This window comes from Myotis brandtii, unplaced genomic scaffold (assembly GCF_000412655.1).
Source record: "Myotis brandtii unplaced genomic scaffold, ASM41265v1 scaffold1496, whole genome shotgun sequence".
NCBI lineage: Eukaryota > Metazoa > Chordata > Mammalia > Chiroptera > Vespertilionidae > Myotis > Myotis brandtii.
Genome location: NW_005355398.1, coordinates 150216 through 171519, shown reverse-complemented (window position 1 = coordinate 171519; position 21304 = coordinate 150216). Strand labels below are relative to the sequence as shown.

Sequence of the window (21304 nt, the reverse complement as noted above, 5' to 3'; positions counted from 1 at the left end):
ATCCCAGGGGCTGTTGGGGATGTATGAACTTAGGGTCAGAGTACAGTGCGAGGCCAGATTAGTATATGACAAGTCCTGGGTTGCTCTGTCCAGATATGAGTGGCTAGGCAGGCGGTTTCACACTAGCCACCAGCCTTCCTTTCCGGGGGGCTTTGGCGATCTGGCCCTACTGCCCAAATGGGGAAACCGAGGCCCAGAGAGGGAGCGTGGTGGCCCAGGTCATGCTCTGACACTCCGCCCTCCTCTTCCCCTCAGCGCCTACCCTCACCCAAAGTCCTCCCTCTTTTTTTTTTTAATTTGTTTACTGTACACTACAATTAAGGTACTTGTTCTTTTTCTTTTTTTAAAAAATATATTTCTTTATTGATTTTAGAGAGGAAGGGAGAAGAAGAGAGAAACATCAATGAGAGAGAATCATTGATCGGCTGCCTCCTGCACGCCCCCAACTGGGCATCGAGCCTGCAACCAGGCATGTACCCTTGGCCAGAATCGAACCTGGGACCCTTCAGTCCGAAGGCTGATGCTCTATCCATTGAGCCAAGCCAGCTAGGGCGGTACTTGTTCTTTTAAAAAAATTTTTTTATTGATTTCAGAGAAGAAGGGAGAGGGAGAGAGAATCAGTGATTGGCTGCCTCCTGCATGCCCTCACTGGGGACCGAGCCCGCAACCCGGGCATGTGCCCTTGACTTGAATCAAACCTGAGACCCTTCAGTCCGCAGGCAGATGCTCTATCCACTGAGCCAAACCGGCCAGGGCCAGAGTCCTCCCTCTTAACCTCCATCCTTCATTCCCCCTCAATCTGCTCTAACACGCCCCGCCCCAAAGAACAACCGAGGCTCCGCCCCAGATCATGCTAATAAGACGTCTCGATACCCCGCCCACTGTGTTATGCAAATAAGGCGCCCGAGGCCACGCCCCTCGCTCCTTCGCGGAGTCTGCGCGGCGCAGAGCCGGGGCCGACAGCATCTCCATTTGTGCGTCCACCCGCCCGCCTGCCAGGCCAGCAATCAGTCGGTCCGGCCGCGCTGGTGACGTCTAAGCGGACCCCGAGCTCAGGTGGCAGAGCCTCTACCCGGTGAGGGGGAGGGGCCTGAAGTGTCCCTTGTAGCCCTTCTCGCGGGCTTCGACCCTCGGTCTCTGTCTGGTCCGGGTTCGGATCTGTGGGTCCGGTCCCCTGCGGGTCCAGCGTGGGAAGGGGGAGGGGAAGCGAGGAGCTTGGGGACCGGGCTGGGGAGGGGGCATGGGAGGGGACCTGGGCTTGAGAAGCCAAGAGGTGGTGGTGAGGGTGACTGGGATTGTATGGCTGTAATGATTGTCAGTGTGTGGTTGTGTAACTGTCATTTTGTGTCTGTATAGCTGTGATTGTGTGGCTTTTGAAGTGTGTGTGGTGTGTGTGTGACTGTCTCCTGTGGCTGTCATTGTGTGCTGTCATCGTGGCTATCACTGATGGTGTGTGTGGCTTTGTTGTGATGGCTGTCACTGTGATTGTGAGTCCGTGTGGTTGTGTGTATGTGACTGTCATTGTGTGGCTGCTGTTGTGTGTTCCTTTTAATGGTGTGGGGGGCATTTTTGCATTCTAATGTGTGGCTGTGATCGTGCATCTTTCTTGTGTGGCGGTGGCTCTGTGTGAGTCTGTCATGGTCCATGTATGTGCCCTGTTGTGGCCATGTGGCTGTGGCTGTGGATAGCACCGTATCTCCCATGACAGTCAATGTGGATGAGAAGTGTTCATGTGTGTGGTTGTCATTGAATTCCATGTAACTGGGGGTGTGACACTGTGACCAGTTCAGTGACCCCCATTGTGTATGGTGACCCTCTTTTTGATGTTGCTCTTAAGTGTGTTGGCAACCCTGAGCCCACATTCCTGAGGGCGAGTGCTCATGTGGGGCTGTGAGGGGCTGTGCGGTGTGTGGAGAACCTCCTGTTGTGTCCCTGTGACTGTGTTGGGGGGGAATTGTTTGATCTGTGTGGGTGTCCGTGACAGGCTGTGTGCACATTGTGCCGTGTGCGTGTGTGGTGTGTGTGCATGAGTATGCAGTTATGTGTGTGGTGGGTTGTGGTGGGTGTTGGGCACCTGTCTGAATGAGTAGGCCTGTCTTGTTCACCACAAGGCTGGCACTCAGTACAGTGCCTGGAATGCAGCAGGCACTTGGTCCATGTTGGTGAGATGGGCGAATGCTGGGCCATGGTGTGTCGGGGGCGGGGGGTGGGATGGAGGCTGTGGCTGAGTTGTGTACTCTGGGGGTGCCAGTGTGGTTGATTATGTCTATGGGAGGGTGAGGGGGCTGTGGCCAGATAGACATCTGGGACCTCTAGCAACCTTCATCCCACATGTTACACTGAAGAGCAAGCCTTGTGGATGGAGCACTGGACCCAGAGTGCCTACCCTCACCTGCCTGACCCTCAGTTTCCACATCTGTGCAATGGGGGTGACCATCACTGCCCTGCTGGCTGCCAGGAACGGCTGTGAGTCCACGGGCGTGGCAGCCACCTGTGGGAAGTCATAGGGCTCTTTCACAGGTGAGGCCCGCCTGGGAGAATGGGTCAAGCAGGTGTGACCCTGTTAGTGCTTCACTGCTCGGGGTAGTGGGAGCATGTGGTGGGAGATAGCGCCCTAATGATACAGGGAGGTGATGGGCTGGAAGAAAGTAGAGAGGGAGAGGCAACTGGGAGAGAAGTAGGGCCTGGCCATCAGCCATGAACCACAGGGACATGGTAGAAGGGACTCAGGAGCAGGGACTGGCAGGGGTGGGGGACATGGAGCATGGGGTCCCCTGTAAAGCATGTGGGGAAAGAGGATGGGGTTTCCTAAAACTGGTGGGTGTGAGAACCCTTCTAAATGGATCCTTCTCCGTCGTGGAGGTATCCCTGTTAAGTTGGAGAATTCTCTTCTAAAGGCCGGGGGGTGGGGGGAGGTCCTGCTTAGTAAGGAGGAGAGTCCCTCCTAAAAGGTATGGGGTCAGAATCTCCTATGGAGGTTATAGGGAGTGAAGACCACTAGAGGATCTCTGGGGTTCCCCCGCCAACAGGCTGAGCTGAGCAGGCTGTCAGAGGAGGCTAGTGTCTCCAATGGGCAGGAGCAGGGCTGAGCCCTGGATATGCAGAGGCATGGCCAGGGGACTCCAGGGCCTGTGCCCTGAGCATCCCCCTAGGCCCCACCCTGGCCACCCCATTTCCTCCCACCTCCACAGGCCCAGGCCTTCACCATGGCGGGAGGGAGACCTCAGCTCAAGAGGAGTTTCTCCATCATTCCCTGCTTTGTCTTCGTGGAGGTGAGGCGTCCAGTACCTCCTTCCTTCCCTCCGTGGGGAGGGGGTGTACCTGTCTTTCTGTCCACTCTCCGTGTCCCTCATCCTGGCCAGGTCCCTACCCGGCCCTGATTTTCCATCTACCTGGTTCCAGGCCTGCCTTCTCTCTCCCCATCTCCTCCTCCCTGTCTCGGGGGGCGGGGGGGTGCTGAGAATACTATTCCCTTTCTCTTGAGAAGTGTTTATGGGCTTGGACTCAGAAGTAGCGCTTCCAGGGTTCCAATCGCACTCTTCACATCCTTACTTTTGGACTCTGGGCATCTCACATATGCTCCAGAACCTCAATTTCCTCTTCTGTCAAATGGGCATATTTAGAAGGTAAAATGTATTCACTGACAGAAGAGGGCTAGTATGACCCCCTGCCCACAGGAAGAGTTATACCTGTGGTAGCTGCTAGTCCTACCCGTAGTATTAATTCTTCCCTGGTGATCTGTCTGTCACTCGCCCGCCCAGTCTCTCTATCTCTCTGGTCAGATTTTAGCCGTGTCCTCACTCTCTCTCCCAAATCACATTCCCTCTTTTCTTCTCTCTCTAGTCTACTGTTCTAGTCCCTTCTCTTTTTCTTCTTTGCCTTTTTCTCTTTCTCCTTCTCTTCCCTCCTCTCTCCTCTCCCGTCCATTTCTGTCTTCTCTCTCTTTCTTTCTGTTTCCATCTCCATCTCTTTTCTCTGTCTCCCAAACCCTGACACTTCTCTGGCCCCATTCCCCACCTCTCTCTCTTTCACTCTTTTCATCTCCCTCCGTCTTGGTCACTCTCTGTCTCTCTCCCCCTTTTCTCTCTCTGTCTCTCTCCGTGTGTGTGTGTGTGTCTCTCTCTCCATGTCCCCAGTTCAGGCCTGACCTTCTCTCTTTTTCTCTCTCTCTCTCTCCATCTCTCTCTCCGCTCTGGCTGGGTGGCAGTCTGTGCTGCTGGGCGTGGTGGTCCTGCTTGCGTACCGCCTGGAGTTCACGGACACCTTCCCTGTGCACACCCAGGGCTTCTTCTGCTATGACAGTACTTATGCCAAGCCCTACCCAGGGCCTGAGGCTGCCAGCCGGGCACCTCCTGCACTTATCTATGCTCTGGTCACCGCTGGGCCCACCCTCACGGTGAGACTGGGGGGGTAGCCTTGGTAGACTGTGGGAGGCCCTCCCAGGAGGCAGGAGGGTCAGGGGGAGGTGGCTAGGGCTGGGCTTGAAGGCCAGGAAGACCCTGTTTTGGTCTCACCCACAGATCTTGCTGGGGGAGCTGGCTCGTGCCTTTTTCCCCGCACCACCCTCAGCCATCCCCATCATCGGGGAGAGCACCATCGTGTCTGGGGCCTGCTGCCGCTTCAGCCCCCCACTGAGGAGGCTGGTCCGCTTCCTGGGTGAGTGACAGGGCCAGGATTCAACCGGGCAAAGGGATATGGGCCAGGCTCAGCCATCATCAGGATTCCAGCGGGAAAGGGGCCTAGAACTGTCATGATGGTCAGAGGCAAAAGGGACTTGGATCCAGGCCAGACATGATGGAGGTTTTAGGGACATGGATGGGGCCTAAGCCAATTGCAGCAACTGTAAGAGGGGGCCCCAAATTGCCACAGGGAGATTCTCAGTCAGAAAAGGGGGACACCATGGGGCCCCAGGGAGATGAGACCTCAGCTGTGCTGTAAATGTAGTCCCAGCCACAGTGGGTGGTTGTGGGGACGGGAGGCGGCATAGCTCATCCATGACAGTGGTCCCCCTGGCAGAGGGCCGGCGGTTGGCTCTGGCTCATTGGTGACCCAGAAGAAAAGTGAGCAACTCGGTCACAGCGAGTCCAGGGCAGATAGAAAGAGGCCCAGAAATGCCATCAGGAGGCTTCCAGGGGGTCCCAGGCATAGGTCCACTGCTGATGTAATGCTGTTGAGGAAACCCAGGTCTAATGGGGTCCCAGGGGAGGGCCCCCTGCTGCCATAGCGATAGTCCCAGAGGGACAGAGGCAGGAGGCCCAGAGTGCCATCGTGGTGGCCGGCTATAACGGGGTATGGCATTAAGGGGATTAAATGGTGGTCACAGGAACAAGGAGATAGGGGCCCAGATGAGTCCCAAGGAGGCTCACAGGGGAGCCAGTGCGGCATCAGGGCCCTAACATTGAACCCTTTCCCACCCCATCCCCAGGGGTCTACTCCTTTGGCCTCTTCACCACGACCATCTTCGCCAACGCGGGGCAGGTGGTGACTGGCAACCCCACGCCGCACTTCCTGTCCGTGTGCCGCCCCAACTACACGGCCCTGGGCTGCCAGCCGCCCTCGCCGGACCGGCCAGGGCCCGACCGCTTTGTCACCGACCTGGGTGCCTGCGCTGGCAGCCCCAACCTGGTGGCCGCTGCACGCCGCGCGTTCCCCTGCAAGGATGCCGCCCTTTGCGCCTATGCCGTCACCTACACAGCGGTGAGCCCCGAAATGGGAGCTCGGCAGTGGAGGGCGGGGGGCGCCCAGCGGGCAGGCCGCCTGGGCTGGAGCCTCTGATTCTCACCCAGGAGAAGCCACCCCCTGGCCCTGTGACTCCGCCCATAAGGAAGGGTCTACCCCGGTGGAAGCTCTGACTCCTCCCCTTGGGCCCTCGTCTTGCCCCGAATCTGCTGTTGTTGACTGGCTGCCTTTTGGTGCCTGGCCCTGCCTCCTGACCCGGTAACGCCACACCCACTGGAAGCTGTTGGCTCCGCCCCGAGGGAGCAGGACACTGTGCCTGGAGCCCAGCCATGTCCCCAGGGTGCTGCAGGTCCTGGATATTGCATGGGAGACCGGGCCTTCACCCCCTGGAGCCCTCGGTCCCTCCCCCTTTATTGCCTTGGTCTCTGCTAGGACTTCCTGACGCTCCCTGGCTTTTCCCTGGCCACACCCCATGTTGCTTTGACTCCTTTTCCTGGAGTTTGGGTCTCAGCTTCTACTCCGGTCAGCGATCCTCTGGCCTTTGGGGATTCCACCTCCTGGAGCTCCTGGACCTGCCCCTGAGGTCCTGATTCCGCCCCCTGGTTCTGTAGCCACGCCCTCGCCCCGCAAGGGCCTGTCTCCACCTGTGACTGGTCCTGGGGAGACCCTGCCCCTGAGAGCGCCAATGCTCTTTGGTGATCTGGCCACGCCCCACCCCAGCAGGGCCCACTGGGGGTGCACGCCTCCACCCCCTGCACTCCGGTCTTCTGGCTCTTCCCTGGAGCCCCTGACCACCTCCTCCAGCCCCGATGGGATTCTGGCCGTGCCCCCAGCCCCAAACGCAGCGGCCACTTGGGTTGGACAACCGCATTACCTGTGTCCCCTGACCTGTCGGGTTTCCTTCCCGCAGATGTACGTCACACTGGTGTTCCGCGTAAAGGGCTCCCGCCTGGTCAAACCCTCGCTCTGCCTGGCCCTGCTGTGCCCCGCCTTCCTGGTGGGTGTGGTCCGCGTGGCGGAGTACCGCAACCACTGGTCAGACGTGCTGGCCGGCTTCCTGACCGGAGCGGCCATCGCCACCTTTCTGGTGAGCCCCCTTGGCACCCATTCTGCTATGGGAGCCCCTCCATCGGCTCCTTGACCCAAAAGGGAGGGCTGCATGATTGTGAAGGGGATGGACTTTAACCTCACCTTGCCCGGATGTTCATCTGTGAAATGGGATGACAGGACCTGGATCAGGATGATGTGAGTGAGGTACTTGTTTTGAGTGCAAAATTTGAAGGGTGTTAAAACACTCAGTAATTCAGATAAATCATATTTTAATGAAATATTTTAAAAATAAAAATAAATTAGCCCTAACCGGTTTGGCTCAGTGGCTAGAGCGTCGGCCTGCGGACTCAAGGGTCCCAGGTTCGATTCTGGTCAAGGGCATTTACCTTGGTTGCGGGCACATCCCCAGTAGGGGGTGTGCAGGAGGCAGCTGATCGATGTTTCTCTCTCATTGATGTTTCTGACTCTCTATCCCTCTCTCTTCTTCTCTGTAAAAAAATCAATAAAATATATTTTTTAAAAAATAAAAAAAATTAGTGCAAAAAACCATCAGAAATTTAAACTTTACGAAACGGAGTCTTACTTGCCTCCTAGTCCCAGCCCTGTAGAGTTAATTATAATAGTAGCAGCCTCTTAGTAAGGTGGCAAAGAACATAGTAAGCACCATAAGAATGTTAGCTGTCTTTGAAAACCCTGTTTCCTTATCTGAAAAACAAGGATGGCATTTACACCACTTTTATCTTATTAGCCTCATTATGCCTCTGTCCCAGGTCACCTGTGTCGTGCACAACTTCCAGAGCCGGCCACCCTCCGGCCGAAGGCTCTCCCCCTGGGAGAGCCTGGGCCAAGCCCCCACCATGGACAGCCCCCTCGAAAAGTTAAGTGTGGCCCAGGTAAGGGGGGCCGGGGACTGCTCCCGGCTGGAGAGGGTGGTGGGTGGAAGGGGGACCAAGGGTGCAGGGAGTCAGGCAGCAGATCGGGGAGGGGGGGTCCTCAGGGCCATGGGGATGTGGGGGGGGGGGGGACTCATCTCTGGGAACATAAGCCCTGGGGGGACAGTCCCACAGAATAGAAGGGTGAGACCCTCTCTCCCTGCCAAGGGGACATGGTTAATCCTGATAACCTGGTTGTCTTTTCCATTGGGCTCTCTGCCCAATGAGGCCCTCATGCTGTGGCCCGCGGGGCTCAGGGGACCGCTAGCCCATCCCTCTGCCTCTTTGTCTCAGGAACCCGAGGCCTGCAGGCCGCATTCGACACCGGCACGGCTCACCCCATCCAGTGAGTGTCCGGGGGACGGGGGGATAAACGAGGGGACTTCCAGATGGTGGTGACTGCCACAGAGGTCTTACCTCCTCCCAAGCTTTCTAACTCCATGACCTCTGACCCCCAGAGCCGCAGAACTGCGCCCGCCGTGGCCACCTGATCCCAAGCTGCGCGTCCTCCAGGGCTCCAGCCATGTGTTCATCACCCCGTGTGCCCCGCCCTCGATTGAGATCTGAGCCAACGCCCCTGCCTCTGCCCCTGCCTTTGCCAGCACCAACCCCCAGCCAGGGCCCCTCACCCTCCTCTCCTGGGCCTGGGGGGCCAGGAGGGGGTGGTGGACGTGGCCGGAAGCTGTTGTTGCCCACACCCCTGCTGCGGGACCTGTACACCCTTAGTGGACTCTATCCCTCCCCCTTCCATCGGGACAACTTCAGCCCTTACCTGTTTGCTAGCCGTGACCACCTGCTGTGAGGCCCAATCACTCACCCAGAATCTGCCAGTCCTCATTTCTTCCCTGCCACACGTGTGCGTGCGTGTGCCGTGTGAGTGCCAAAGCCCCCTGTCCCCAAACCAGCCAGGTCCAGACATCAGAGGATGGCTGGAAGGACATTTGGGGGCCCCCTGCCTCTCTTGCCCTCTGGGACATCCAAGTGGGCATAACTGAGAGGTGGGCCCTTGCCCCCTAGGATTGCCCTTTTGAGGGCCAAATCCTGACCCCATTGGCTATTGCCAGCCAATGGGAGCCTCCAGTTATTTGAATTGTAACCAAAAGGAGTTTACTCCAGCCAATGGGAGCCTCCTCCTCACTTAGAATCCTCAGGCAAGAGGGCAACTCCAGCCAGTGTTCAGCAAATGAACAACCAATAGGAGCCCTTGTTTTCCAGAATTTCTAGGGTGGGTATGATTCCAGCCAATGGGGGACCGCCCATGTCTAAGTATGTGCAACATTGAGGAGGGAGATGGGACCATCCTTTGTAACTGGGTTTTCTCTCCTCAGGATCAGAATCCAACCCGAGGGTGGGGGCAGGTTCCCCCATGGCAGGGTCCTTGATTCACCCCTTCCCCTTTCAGACCCTCCACCATGTGCACCCTCCCACCCAGACCCTCCTAACTCCCTACATATGCAGGGCTTGTCCAGTTCAAAAGTTTTGTGGTTCAGGGTGCTGTCTCCCTTTGCCTGTGCCCAGGTCACCCCAAACCCTTTTGTTATTTATTAGGGCTGTGGGAAAGGGCCTTTTTTTTCCTTGGAACCCACCCCTGTTTTTCACACTGCCCCCATGCCTCAGCCTCATGAGGATGTGCCATCATGGGGGCATGGGTGGAGCAGAAAGGGCTCCCCATCCAGGAGGGCAGCCAAAGGCAGTGGGCAGAGGAGACACTGACTCCCTTTCCTGCCCCTTCCTCATCTTTAATAAAGACCTGTTTGTAACAGAAGTTTGGCCACATGCCTTCCTTCCCTGAGTATTGGAGTGTGGAGGACTTTTATTGTGGGTCTAGGTGTCAGTGAGGCTGGGTGTGGGTGTATTGTTAGTGTATCTGAGGGCAATTGTGGAAAGACAGTGTGGGGCTGTGGGCCAGCAACTTGGGTTTAAATCTTGGCTCAGTGCTTCTTGGCCTCAGGAAAGTTAATTAACCTCTCTGTGCCCTGTGTCTTCGTGTGAAATGCAGACCCACAAACCTACAGTGAGGGGCCTCACATGCCTGTCTTCCCCGGGCAGCTGGCCTGTTTTTGTTTTGTTTTTACCATGGCCAGGGTGTAGAAGGCACAGGAAATAGGGTGAGTGGACTCGGGGTCCTGATAGTGAAAGGGGATGCTGAGGACAGTAGGAACCTCAAAGCCAAACCCCTGGATGCACGGATGAAAGCAGGAGTTCTGATTGTGAGGTTGTGCTGAAGACCCCATGGAGACCAGGAAGTGTAGGAGGGGCAGGGAAACACACACACACACACACACACACACACACACACACACACACCGGCTCTGCAGGGCTTCAGACAGGCCATTCAGGGCATGGAGTCATCCAGGGACTAGGAAAAGGGAAGCTGCTTTCCCCTAACTCATCCTTTCATTCATTCATTCATTCATCAAACACTAGGGAGCACCTACTGCATGCCAAGTGCTGTGTGATTAGACACAGGAGCTGTCAGTTAACAGAACAGACACGAATTTCTGCCCTCATGGAGCTCACATTCTCATACTTAAGAGACAATAAACAAGATGTATAAGCTATATACAGAACTACAATTGCAAATTTCAAAAATATCTGAAAACCAAAAAAAATTTTTTTTCTTAATTCATGTGTGGCAAAAACCTGACCTGAACTGACATGAGGTTACTATAGCTTTCATTTATTTAACTTCATGTGAATATTCTTATGTTTCATTGATGATAAAGTGTTTGATTTTGAGATGTTATCCCAGACTCCACCAGGGGTGTTATGCAACACATAGTATTTACACCAGAGTTATTTTTTAAAAATCTGAAAAATTCTGAATTCCAAACTCTAGGACCACAGACTTAGGTCAGGGAGTGAGACCTCTGATATGTTAGATATTAACAAGTGATCAGGAGAAAACTCAAACTAGAGAAGACAATAGGACAACTGTGGGATGGAGACACCGTTTGCAATTTAAAGTGGGTGGTCAGGAAACTTCTTTCTGAGGAGATGATACTGGAGACGAGGTGTGAAGGAGAAGGGCGAGGGGTCCATTAACATACCAGGGCTGGTGGGAGAAGCATTCCAGGCGGAGGGAAGAGCAAGCACAGAGGCCCTGAGGTTGGAGGGTGCCTATTACATTCAGGGAACAATGTGGAGACCTGTGTGGCTGGAGTGGAATAAGTGAGGGGGAGGTGGTGGGCCTGTTGTGGACCACAGGGAATGAGATGGGAGCATGAAAGGGCCGAAATCAGAGGAGGTACAGAACCATGGACACCCCTGCTTCCCCGACCAGAGCTCCTGTTTCCAGGGCTCACACCTGTTGTTGCACAGCTGCCTTCACGCAGGACAGGAAGGAAGCAAGTTTTCAGCACGGCGGACAGCACCCCTACCAACCCAGTTGGTGCTGTCCACGGTTCTGATGTTGAGCACAACACAAGAAAGGTTAAAATGGGGCTGCAGGATACAGAGAAGTGTCTGGGCCGGCTAGAGAGGGTGATGGCAGTAGCCTGAGCCTTGCCCACATCCCCATCCCATGATGGATAATCTTAGGTAAAGAACCCATACTGAGATGTACCCGCTTAATTCAAGAGCTTTCTCGACGTGCTCCCGTGGGTCTCACAGCATCTCAAACTCAGCTCAACAAAAGCAGAGCTGTGGTTTAGAATGTAAATGAGATCATATCCCTCCCCTGCTCAAACCCTCTTGTGGGTCCCCATGGCACTCGATGTGAAAGCCAAAGTTCTTCCGATGCCTCAGAGCCTTTGAGGGTGCAGGTGCCTCCACCTGGAATGTTCTCTCCCCCCCCCCCATATTTGCATGATTCACCCCATTACCTCCTTCAAGCCTTTTCTCTACTGTCAACTTCTCATTGAGATCTTCCCCTACCACTCTATTCAGAACTGCAAAAACAGCCAAATAATCGGTCCTCCAAACTTTCCTTCCCTGTGCAAACTTTTTTTTGCATGAATTTAACATCTGCTCGTAGACTATTTAAATTCCTCAGCCTCCCTCACAAGGGATGTCAGCTCAGACAAAGATTTTGTCAACTGTTCACTACTGAGTTCCCAGTGCCCAAAACAGGGTCCGGCACACAGCAGGTGCTCAATAAATAGTTGTTACATAAATTAACTTGAGGATGTTGATAAGTGAGGGAGAAACACAGACTGTCCACGTCCTCATCCCCTCACCCATCAGTCCTCCAGGTAGCTCCTCTATGTTAATTGTTCTTCTGTCAGAACAGGAAGATGGGATTCTAAGCAGTGAGAGAAAGAAGTACTGTGTGCATGAGAGGTATGCCAAACGTCTGCATCTCTGCCAATGCACTCAGCCTACATTTATGAGCACCTACTGTGTGCTGAGTGCTCACTAGTAGCTCTTCTAGATCCCCAGCAGTGAACAAAAGAAAGACCCTACCTTGGTGGAGCTGAGCTTCTAGTGGGGAGAGAGGCAATAAAATAAGTACATAATATTGGAAGTTATATGTTATTTGAAGATATATAAAGACAGATACGCAGCTAAAAAGTGAAGCATGGCCTGGCTAGTGTGGCTCAGTGCTAGAGCAGCAAACCATGAACCAAGAGGTCACTGGTTCGATTCCTGCTCAGGACACATGCCTGGGTTGCGGGCTTGATCCCCAGTAGAGGGCATGCAGGAGGCAGCCAATCAATGATTCTCTCTCATCACTGATGTTTCTATCTCTCTCTCCCTCTCCCTTCTTCTCTCTCTAAAAAAATCAATAAAAACATATTTTAAAAAGAAAAAAAAATGAAGTGTGTGCAATCTTTCCCTGGTCAGGGAAAGCCTGAGTGATATCTGAGCAGAGACCTGAGTGGAGTAGAAAAATGAGCCACCGGGCTATCTGGAAGCCAGGTGCTCTAGGCAGGGGAACAGCAAATGCAAAAGACCTGAGGTGGGCTGTGTTCAGCATGCTTCCATGAATGCAGCTGTGTGATACAGTTGTCACTACTGGGTGCTTGTGCATTTGTAGTGTTGCAAAGTGAGGTGAATCGTGGTTTGTTGTTGGGAGGGGCTGAGGTGGTGCTTTCGACAAGGCAGTGTAACAGTGTACCTCATCTCTGTGTGTGTATAGACAGAGCTGCAGGTACATCAGCTAACAGGAAACGTGTCTCTGTGTGTGGTGGCAATGGTATGGTTGTATCAGTGTGTTCTGGTGTGTGCAAGGGAAGGGTGTGGGGGTGTGAAGGTAGGAGAGAGTGTGGATAGGATGCTTTGTGTCAGGATAGGGTAGGTCTGTGAGCATGTGGATGATGGGGATTCTGGAAGTGGAACATATGCAGAGATGCCATGGTGTGTGTGTAGGGGGGTGTGGGGGTACCCGACTGTGTGAGTGGGTATATTGGGGGATGTTGTGGAACTGTGTTCTGGTCCCAGAGGGAGAGAGAAAGCCCAGGAAATCTCAGTTCCGCCCTACCCCTGGGTCTCCTGGCAACGGCAATACTTTGAAGTTACCAGGAGACAGAGTTGCTATGGCAACAGGGCTGTGAGTGGCAGCTCTGGGACAAAGTCTGGGTGAGGAGCCCCAGCCTGCGATCACTTGATCACTCACCTTGTTCCTCCTTCTCTCCCAGTTTCTCATCAATCCTACCTTCCTTTTTTCATTCATTTATTTAACGAGCACACAGGGTGGGGCAAGAGTAGGTTTACAGTTGTCCGTATGGGAAATAATACAATAATTAATAAATAATACAAGAATAAACTGTCTCCTGTACTCACAAATGTAAGCCTACTTTTGCCCCATCCTGTATTTTGAGAATCTACAATAAGCTAGTCACTGTTCTGGGCGCTGGAGTTACCGAGTGAACAAAGCTGCCTGCCCCCTACCCCCTTACCTCTAGCAGGACCCAGGATCCCCCAGGCCAATGGGGAAGCAGTTGGAACTCCTCGCAGACCCTCGGAGACAGCGTCTGAGGTTTTGCACACAAATGTCCCTGAGTCTGCAGCCCCTGACAGACACTGGTGCCAGTACTCAGACCCAGAAAGAGAAGTACACAGCCTCTCCATCTCTCTGCTTCTCAACTGTCATCGGGTGACATCAGCAAAACCACAGACACATGCCCCTAGCAATGTTCCTCTGCGACACCATGGGTTCCATTTCACAGGTGAGCAAACTGAGACTAGACCAGTGTGTCACCGATTCCGTAGGGTCTGCTCCCTTCAACTCTCAACCTTACATCTGTCTCTTTAGCTGATGGGCTCACAATAATAGTATTCGTGCTGCTCTCCTCAGCAGACTCAACCAAGGGAAGGGCCTTCCCCACTTCAAATGCCCCTATTCCTCCCTCAACTAGGTTAATCATCCCTTCACCAGTGCTGGAGCTAGCAAAGGCGGATCTAACCTTGAAGGACAAATCCATAGGCCAATGGAGAAGCGAAGTGCACTGTAACCAAAGAGACCTCGGACTGGGCGGGATTAAGGGCAGGAAGGGGCCGCCGATTGGACAGAGAGGCACTTGTGGATGGCGGAGACGCTGAAGCGGGTGCTAAGCCCCGGTAGGGCGGCCGGGCCCCGGGAGGATATGGCCGCGGAGGTTGGGCCACCTTTGCTGTTGCTCGGCGGTCCAGGGTCCGGAAAGACAGCGCTGCTATTCGCGGCGGCCCTGGAGGCGGCAGGGGAGGGCCGAGGCCCCGTGCTCTTCCTGACGCGGAGGCCTCTGCAAAGCCTACCCCGCCGGACGCCGGCGGCGCTCGACCCCCTGCGGCTACAGGTACTTGAGACGGACCAGCCAGTGGCAGGGCGGATCGAGGATTGAGTGACAACTAGACAGACCAATGAAGGGGACAAAGGAAGGACGAGCCCGAACGGCCGTTCTAGGGCGGAGTCACGAATGGGTGGGGGACGAAGGGGGGTGGGACTTGTGAGGTTTGTTAAAATTGAGTGAGAGACTGTCCAATGAGGGTGCGGAGTTAGCGAGAGGCGGGGCCCAAAGGGGGGGATCAGGGCTGGTTAGGAGCGGGACTAACGCTGGTTGTTGTTAGTACACGGGTTGGTTTCAGGGAAGCCAGAGGCAAGGCTGGGGGTGGGTTTTGCGCAGAGAGATTGACCTAGAGATTTGGCAGGAAGACAATACCTTGCATTGAGGGCGTGCGATCTCTTTTCACTGTAATCTTGCCACTATCGCTCAAAAATGTCTTTATAATGAAAAATTCAAAAACAACAAAAAAAAAAAAAAAAAAAAAAAAAAAAAAAAGATACACCCTGTTCTGAACTAATACCGAACAGTAACGAGTGATAAATAATTTTTTAAAAAGGCGGGGGGGGGGGCAATAGAAGAATATATTCGACCACTCTAAGCTGCTTCACTTTGGAATCAGCTGTCTTGGGAGTGGAGGGCCTCCTCCAGGAAAGTATGCAGGGAAGCAAGGCTGTGGAAGCCGGGAGCCTGGCTTGCTGTGCTGAATCTGGCCCTTTCCTTGTTTTCTTCCTCTAGAAGATCCGTTTCCAATACCCGCCCTCAACCCATGACCTTCTTCAGCTCCTGTGCTCTGCCCATGAGGCCCGGGGACCAGCCCCCTTCCTTCTGCTGCTTGATGGTCTGGAGGAGTACCTCGCTGAAGACCCGGAGCCCCAGGAAGCTGCCTACCTGGCTGCCCTGCTTCTGGACACAGCTGCCCACTTCAGCCACCAGGTTGGGCCTGGCCGAGGCTGTGGGCTCATTGTGGCCCTACAGACCCAGGAGGAAGGAGACAGTGGTGATCCCCTGCAGCTGTCGCTTCTCCAGAGGTATTTCCCTGCCCAGTGCTGGCTGCAGCCAGTGGCACCAGGCTCAGGACAGCGCTGCTTCAGAGCCTGCCTGGAGCCCGGAGGGCTGGGACCCAGGGCAGAGTGGAGTGTGGCTTTCCAACCTGATGGAGAGATGACAATCACCCCGTGGCCTACCCAGGCTGGTGACCCCAGCGCAAACCAGGGTCCAAGCTCTGGAGGCCAGCCTTGAGCTTTGGTGTGTGACCACCTCTCTCTGCCTGTTTCCATGGCTGGAATACTTACCTCAGGGACATGTACAGATTTAAAAACCTAAAGAATGTAAAGTGCCTTTTCTCTTTTCAAAATAGCATTATCGTGTGTATATTGTACCCTGTCAACATATTGTTTAGTTTTGCTGTTTTTAACTTTATAAAAAGAGTTTTATTAGAAATATAATCTTTGAGACTCCTTCTCCCCCTCAACATTGTTGCTATGAATTGGCCACATTTTTAGTCCATTTCTTTCTTCTTTTTTTTTTAATCTTCACCCGATGATAATTTTCCCATTGATTTTCAGAGAGTGGTAGGTAGGGAGGGGGAGAGAGGGAGGAAGAGAGAAACATCTGTGTGAGAGAAACGTATCGATTGGTCGCCTCCTACATACACCCTGACCAGAACCAGCCAGGGATTGAACCTGCAACCCAGGTACGTGCCCTTGATCAGAATCAAACTCGGGACCCCTCAGTGGGCAGGCTAACACTCTAACCACTGAACACACCAGCCAGAGCTTTAGTTAATTTCTTTTTTCCTACTGTATATAATTCCAATGTATCTATCAGATTGACTCATTCACTGCTATGAGCATTCTTGCACACAGGTCCTGGTGTATGTGTGAGGGTTTTTAGGCTACATACCTAGAAATTGAATTGCTGCAGCAGAAGGTATGCATATGTTCAACTTTTGTAAGTTATGCCAAACTTTTAAAAAATGGTTAAACTTGCCCTGGCCAGTGAGGCTCAGCTGGCTAGAGACCCTGCACCAAAGGGTCACAGTTCAGGTTCAATTCCAGGTCAGGACAAATATCCAGGTTGTGGGTTTGATCCCTGGTCTGGGTGGGTACAGGAGGCAACTGATCAGTGTTTCTCTCTCACATCGATGTAGCTCTTTCCCACTCCCCTCCTCTCTAAAATCGATGAAAAACATATCCTTGGGTGAGGATTAAAAATAATAATAATAATAATAAAAAGTGTTTAAACTTGAACTCCCATTGAGCCCACTTCATAACATTTGTTGTCATCAGAATGCTTCCTTAGAATGGGGCCTGATATAAAGCCCTGTGAATTAATGTTGTTACTGTTACTGGTAGAGACAAGCTAGAGGCCCATTAAACAGCTTTCTTCTCTGTGGGTGCACAGCTAAACTACATTTTCCAGCCATCCATGGCTCTAGCTGAGGTCACGTGACCATTTCTGGCCACTGGAGCCCACTTCTAGGCTAGATCCTTAAAATGGCCCACAGAATCCTTTCTCTCCCTTTACTTGCTGGCTGGTTGGATGCAGAGGATCTATCTAAAGACCCCAGGGTGACCCTGGATGGTGAAGCTAGAGACCAGAAGAGTCTCAGCTTCTGCCTCATCCCAGGGATGGCTGCCCACCTGTTCGAATTGAAATATGAGAGAAACTACTTGTGTTAAGCCACCCAGATTTAGAAGTTGTTTGTTATGGCAGCTAGTGTAACTTACAGTGGTTAGTTCATTTTATTATGATTATTATTCAGACTTCCAAGTCCTGAATTTCAGATGGAGCTCACAGCCTTTTATACTGTTCCCCCTATAGCCCAAGCCATAAGAACAGCAATATATCTATCTATATCTATATATCTGTACATATATTTATAGATATAGATATATAAAACAAAAAAATACACCTGTACATTTAGAAATACTGCAAGGCTGTGCCTTCCTGAGGATGGATTAGGCACAGAGCCAGATCAGAAATGCCCCTGGTCCTGAGAGAGGCCTCACCGACCCTGCCAGATAGGCCTTGGCCCTAGACTAGCACTGAAGTCATGCTGGGTCCCCCAGCATCTGAGGCCTAGAGTCCTAGGAGCAGGCCACATAGCTGGGAGGGGAAGGCTCGGGGGCTGGGACAAGGTTATTCTCATAAGGGTTGGAATAGGGGCCATTGGATGAGTCCCCCTTGACGCCCTGGGAGCCCCCTGAGCTGTAGTCAGTTGAGATGCCAGAGTCCGACACCACGAGGTACAGGTACTTGAGGTGGGGTGGGGTGGGGGGCAGCTCAGGGGGCAATGCCCTTGGGCGCAAGAGCTGGGAGCTGGGGTCCAGGATGGTGTACTCAAAGCTGGCCGGCGAGGCCCCCTCTGGTTTCAGGGCCAAAACCAATGAGCAGGAGGATGCTTCTGAGCCTTCTTCCATGGCTGCTATGTCCAAACTGCCACCAGACTGTGGGGGGTCCTCGCTGGGCGGGCTCCTGGGCAGCAGCCACTTGTCCAGCACCAGGTAGGTGTCCTGGGCATGCTCACGGCCCACTGGCTCCAGCAGGGGCCCCTCATCATCTGTCCCTGGCTCCACTGCTTGTGTCACCCCCCAGCAGCGTTCAGAAAGGACTTCCAGTGGGGTAGGCGGGTCCTCTGCGAAGGGGGTACAGGGGCTCCACCACAGACAGCCGTCATTCTGATACAGCCACAGCTGGGGAAACAGTACCAGCCAGCTCAGAAACCTGGGGTTTGGCCACAGGAGCAGGGACGCCACAGGCCCTGAGGGGACAACCGGACCACCTACCTGGAAGTTACCCTTGTGGGTGGTGAAAAGGCCCTCAAATTCACTCTCGGGGCTTGGGATGCCAGGCCAGATCTTCTGCTTCAGAGCCCTGGTGAGACCAAAAGAAACAAATACATGGGCATGTGTCGTTGAACACACCTATATCCCCTCTGTATCCAGCCGCAGGGGCATAGATACTCCTCACCCCTGGTGATCCTGATGAAGGTAGAGGAGTGCACAGGGGATGGGGAGCAGGGGCTTTGGCTGAAGCATCTATAGAGACCTACAGGAAGGCAACTGAAACAGTTTTGAAGGATGTATAGGAGTTCAATATACAGTGCCTCATGCCCCTCTACACCTGGCCCAGCTTGCCTGGAGGTCCATTGTGTCACTTCTCTCACTCCTCCCCCTGGTTCCCCAATGCATTCAATCTCTTCCCCACGCCCTGCAGGCAACCCTGCCTACTGTCACCCCTATTACTTCATTCCCCTCATCACCCACCACTCCCTCCTCACACACTCTGTTCTAGCCATAGAGCTCTTGAAGCTGCTTCATTGTCCCAGGCTCATTCCCACCTCAGGGCCTTTGCGCAATTGTTTCTTCTCCCTGCTTTTCATGGCTGCTTCCTTCCAACCTTCAGATTTCTACTCTAAGGTCACCTCCCAGAGGTCTTCCCTATCCATGCTGTCATGTCCCCATATCCCATTTCTGTGATATCACTCATCATAACTTATAATCAAATATCTGTTGGTTCCCTTGTTTGTTGTCTGACTCAACTATGAGATCCACCGGGTCAGGAACATGTCTGGCTTGTTCTCCACTCCTCTTCCCTGTGCCTAATACATAGTTGGCACTCAATATGTATTTCCTAACCAGATAAATGAACAGAGCCTTAAAAGACAACTAGGAGATTGCTAAGCAGACAAGGCAGGAATCGCATGTGCCAAAGCTTGGTGGTGTGAAACCACATGGTATGTGCTTAGAATTACAACAACCCTCAGGAGGAATGGTCATATCATAAAGCGTCTGAAGAGCTTAACAGAAGAGAAGAAACGCAGGGGCTTACCTCTTCCCATTAAGCCCATCTCGTTGACTTTACAAAAGTAAAGGAATTTGCAAAGGAATCTAAAAGGGGAAAACCAGATGGCTGTCCCCCAGCATATTTTAACTAAGAGTCTGAGCCTGGTCTGGCTTGCATCCCAGCCCTGCCACTGACTCCTTACTGTTGACCTCGGGCAGGTGCCTGCCTCTCTGAGCCTAGGTTTCCACAAGGAAAGGGGGGACTTAGTGGGGGAGGGGTCTGGATCAGGTGCCCGAATGGGGTGCTCACCGGCGGTGGGAGAGGAGGGCGAACACGGCCAGCAGCAGCAGGATGAGCACGAGGATGAGGGAGAGCGTCAGGATGAGCGGGTCCAGGTCTGGAGAGCCAGGAATAGGTCAGGGCAGTGGGCTTGCCCCAAGCTCAGCCCCAACCCCGCTACACCCCTACCTGGGGCCTCACCACTAGCTGTCAGCAGCGACGCAGGCTCCGACCAAGCGCTCCAGAAGCCGTCGAAGCTCGGCTCCGCCATACGCGCGCGCACCATGAAGGTGTACCGCGTTCCGCGCCGCAGGTTGCTCAGCACGCACTCTGTGCGGCCGTCCAAGATCTCCACCTGGCCGCGCGAACGGACACAGGCAGGTGGGGCGGACCAATCAGAGGAAGGAAGGAAGGATGGCGCCCGAGGAGCAATGTTAGTAGGAGGCGGGGCTCCAGGAGGGCTCGGGGCCAATCAGGATGGGGGCCCGGTAAACAGGGGCCCAGAGCATGGAGGGGGCGGGGCCCTGAAAGTGATCTAGGGTTTGGGACAGGGTTTAGGTGCCTGGGGAGGCTTGGAGAAAGGGGTCTTGCGGGTGGGCGTGGAGTTGTCAGGGGCCCCAGGGCAATGGGATGTCGGGCGTCAGGGGCGGACCTGGAGGGGCGAGGCCGTGGTGACCGTCTGGGCGGGACTTAGAGGGGCTGGACCTTTGGGAGAGCTGGGGTGGGCAGTAGGGGCGAGTCTCACCTTCTGCGCGCTCCCTGCCGCGCTGCCTGCGGAGATGTTCACCTCGTAGCGGATGAGGCTCGCCATGGGGGCCCCAGGAGGTGGGAGCCAGCGTAGTACCACGTGGCCGCCCTCGTCCGCCCGCCGCGCCTCTAGCTCCGCAGGGGGGTCCAGGAGCACTGCCGAGAAGGGCAGCTCCAGTGGGCGGGGACAGAGACCTCCCTCCATCCACTCGCCCATTGCCGGCGAACTTACCCACTTCGTTGATCTGGATGACTCGGTGGTAGCGTGGAGCACCGGACGAGGCCGCTGTGACGCGCAGCTCTAAGGGCACGAAGCTCGACGTGTCGGCCGTAGGCAGCGAGCACCAGAAGCGCACCGCTCCGCGCGCCGCGGGCGCCTGGTGCAGGCGGCACGGCTTCCACTGCTCACCCCTGAGTGAGGCGGGACCCGGGAGGGAAGGGAGCAAGTTGCGGGTGTTGACCGGGCCGGGTTCATTCTGGTCACTACCACGAGGGGGCGCCCCAGACCCAGGTACGCGACACCTTGGACCTGGTTGAAAGGTTGCTGTCCCAGCCCTGAGGTTTGGAGCCGCGCTCCACCGGTGATCACCGGAGTGTTCCAGCCCCGGCCACTAGGGGAGGTGTCAGTGCTGATACCCGGGCTTCCCACCGGCAGGGGAGGTGCCGACCCCGCCCGCCCCGCCACCCTTGGAGGCGTTCCGCCTGCCCGTCGGACTTACTCGAGCTGGTAGGAGAAGCTGTAGTTGTCGGGGCTGACCCCCGCGCTTGCCGCCTCCTCCCAGAAACACACCAAGTCTTCCAACCGCTCGGTGAAGCACAGGAGCTCTTTGTGCCCGTGGGCCACCAGCAGGGCCGCTGGGGGGGCGGGGGGAAGGGGCAAGGGGAAGGGTCAGGCGAGCCGAGCCCAGTTTTCGGACCACAGCGCCCTCCCCCTCTTTCCCGTCGCCTGTGCAGACCGATAAGACAAAAGCCCCACCCAGCTCTCCACCCAGCAGGGCCCTGGAGGGGTACGCAGAGGTGGTGCTTCCCGAACTCCCGGGCCCAGGATACTTGCCTTATTGTTGCCCCCACACATACCCATCCATCCCGCCACCCGCTGAACTGAGCGCAGCGTTCAAGGCCTCG

General features: G+C 54.6%; 4 protein-coding genes across 5 annotated transcripts in view; 2 read left to right on the top strand and 2 right to left on the bottom strand.

Moving 5' to 3' along the window:
- Window positions 1-6580, bottom strand: part of RAB3D (RAB3D, member RAS oncogene family) — a 31205-nt gene extending 24625 nt beyond the window's left edge. Inside the window, exon 1 of the mRNA XM_014535726.1 lies at window positions 5710-6580. The gene's annotated coding sequence lies outside the window, so the exon portion shown is untranslated. The remainder of the gene's footprint in view (window positions 1-5709) is intronic.
- Window positions 714-9426, top strand: PLPPR2 (phospholipid phosphatase related 2). 2 transcript variants are annotated; one of them, XM_005861368.2, is made up of 10 exons: window positions 714-1075; window positions 2346-2520; window positions 3192-3272; window positions 4208-4396; window positions 4521-4656; window positions 5426-5697; window positions 6590-6766; window positions 7500-7606; window positions 7956-8007; window positions 8120-8249. In XM_005861368.2, the coding sequence occupies exons 3-10, from the start codon at window positions 3207-3209 to the stop codon at window positions 8150-8152; spliced, it is 1032 nt and encodes a 343-aa protein (XP_005861430.1). In that variant the 5' UTR covers window positions 714-1075; window positions 2346-2520; window positions 3192-3206; the 3' UTR covers window positions 8153-8249. The 2 variants fall into 2 exon arrangements, with proteins under 2 accessions (XP_005861430.1, XP_005861431.1); XM_005861369.2 differs by having other exon boundaries at window positions 716-1075; window positions 7500-7622; window positions 8120-9426.
- Window positions 9427-14109: 4683 nt separating this feature from the next.
- SWSAP1 (SWIM-type zinc finger 7 associated protein 1) lies at window positions 14110-15719 on the top strand. The gene is made up of 2 exons (XM_005861366.2): window positions 14110-14377; window positions 15101-15719. The coding sequence occupies exons 1-2, from the start codon at window positions 14129-14131 to the stop codon at window positions 15602-15604; spliced, it is 753 nt and encodes a 250-aa protein (XP_005861428.1). The 5' UTR covers window positions 14110-14128; the 3' UTR covers window positions 15605-15719.
- Window positions 15720-17086: 1367 nt separating this feature from the next.
- EPOR (erythropoietin receptor) overlaps window positions 17087-21304 on the bottom strand; it is a 5076-nt gene continuing 858 nt past the window's right edge. Inside the window, exons 2-8 of the mRNA XM_005861365.2 lie at window positions 20899-21034; window positions 20412-20590; window positions 20178-20335; window positions 19634-19787; window positions 19463-19550; window positions 18154-18241; window positions 17087-18060 (exon numbers count right to left, since the gene is read on the bottom strand). Of these exons, the coding sequence (XP_005861427.1) occupies window positions 17455-18060; window positions 18154-18241; window positions 19463-19550; window positions 19634-19787; window positions 20178-20335; window positions 20412-20590; window positions 20899-21034 (1409 nt within the window). The 3' untranslated portion in view covers window positions 17087-17454. The remainder of the gene's footprint in view (window positions 18061-18153; window positions 18242-19462; window positions 19551-19633; window positions 19788-20177; window positions 20336-20411; window positions 20591-20898; window positions 21035-21304) is intronic.

Coding starts and splice junctions, on each gene's coding strand:
- PLPPR2 (XM_005861369.2), top strand. CDS start 3,207: ATGGCGGGAGGGAGACCTCAGCTCAAGAGGAGTTTCTCCATCATTCCC. Junction 6,767..7,499: donor CGGCCATCGCCACCTTTCTG/GTGAGCCCCCTT, acceptor CCTCTGTCCCAG/GTCACCTGTGTCGTGCACAA. Junction 8,008..8,119: donor GGCACGGCTCACCCCATCCA/GTGAGTGTCCGG, acceptor TCTGACCCCCAG/AGCCGCAGAACTGCGCCCGC.
- SWSAP1 (XM_005861366.2), top strand. CDS start 14,129: ATGGCGGAGACGCTGAAGCGGGTGCTAAGCCCCGGTAGGGCGGCCGGG. Junction 14,378..15,100: donor TCGACCCCCTGCGGCTACAG/GTACTTGAGACG, acceptor TTCTTCCTCTAG/AAGATCCGTTTCCAATACCC.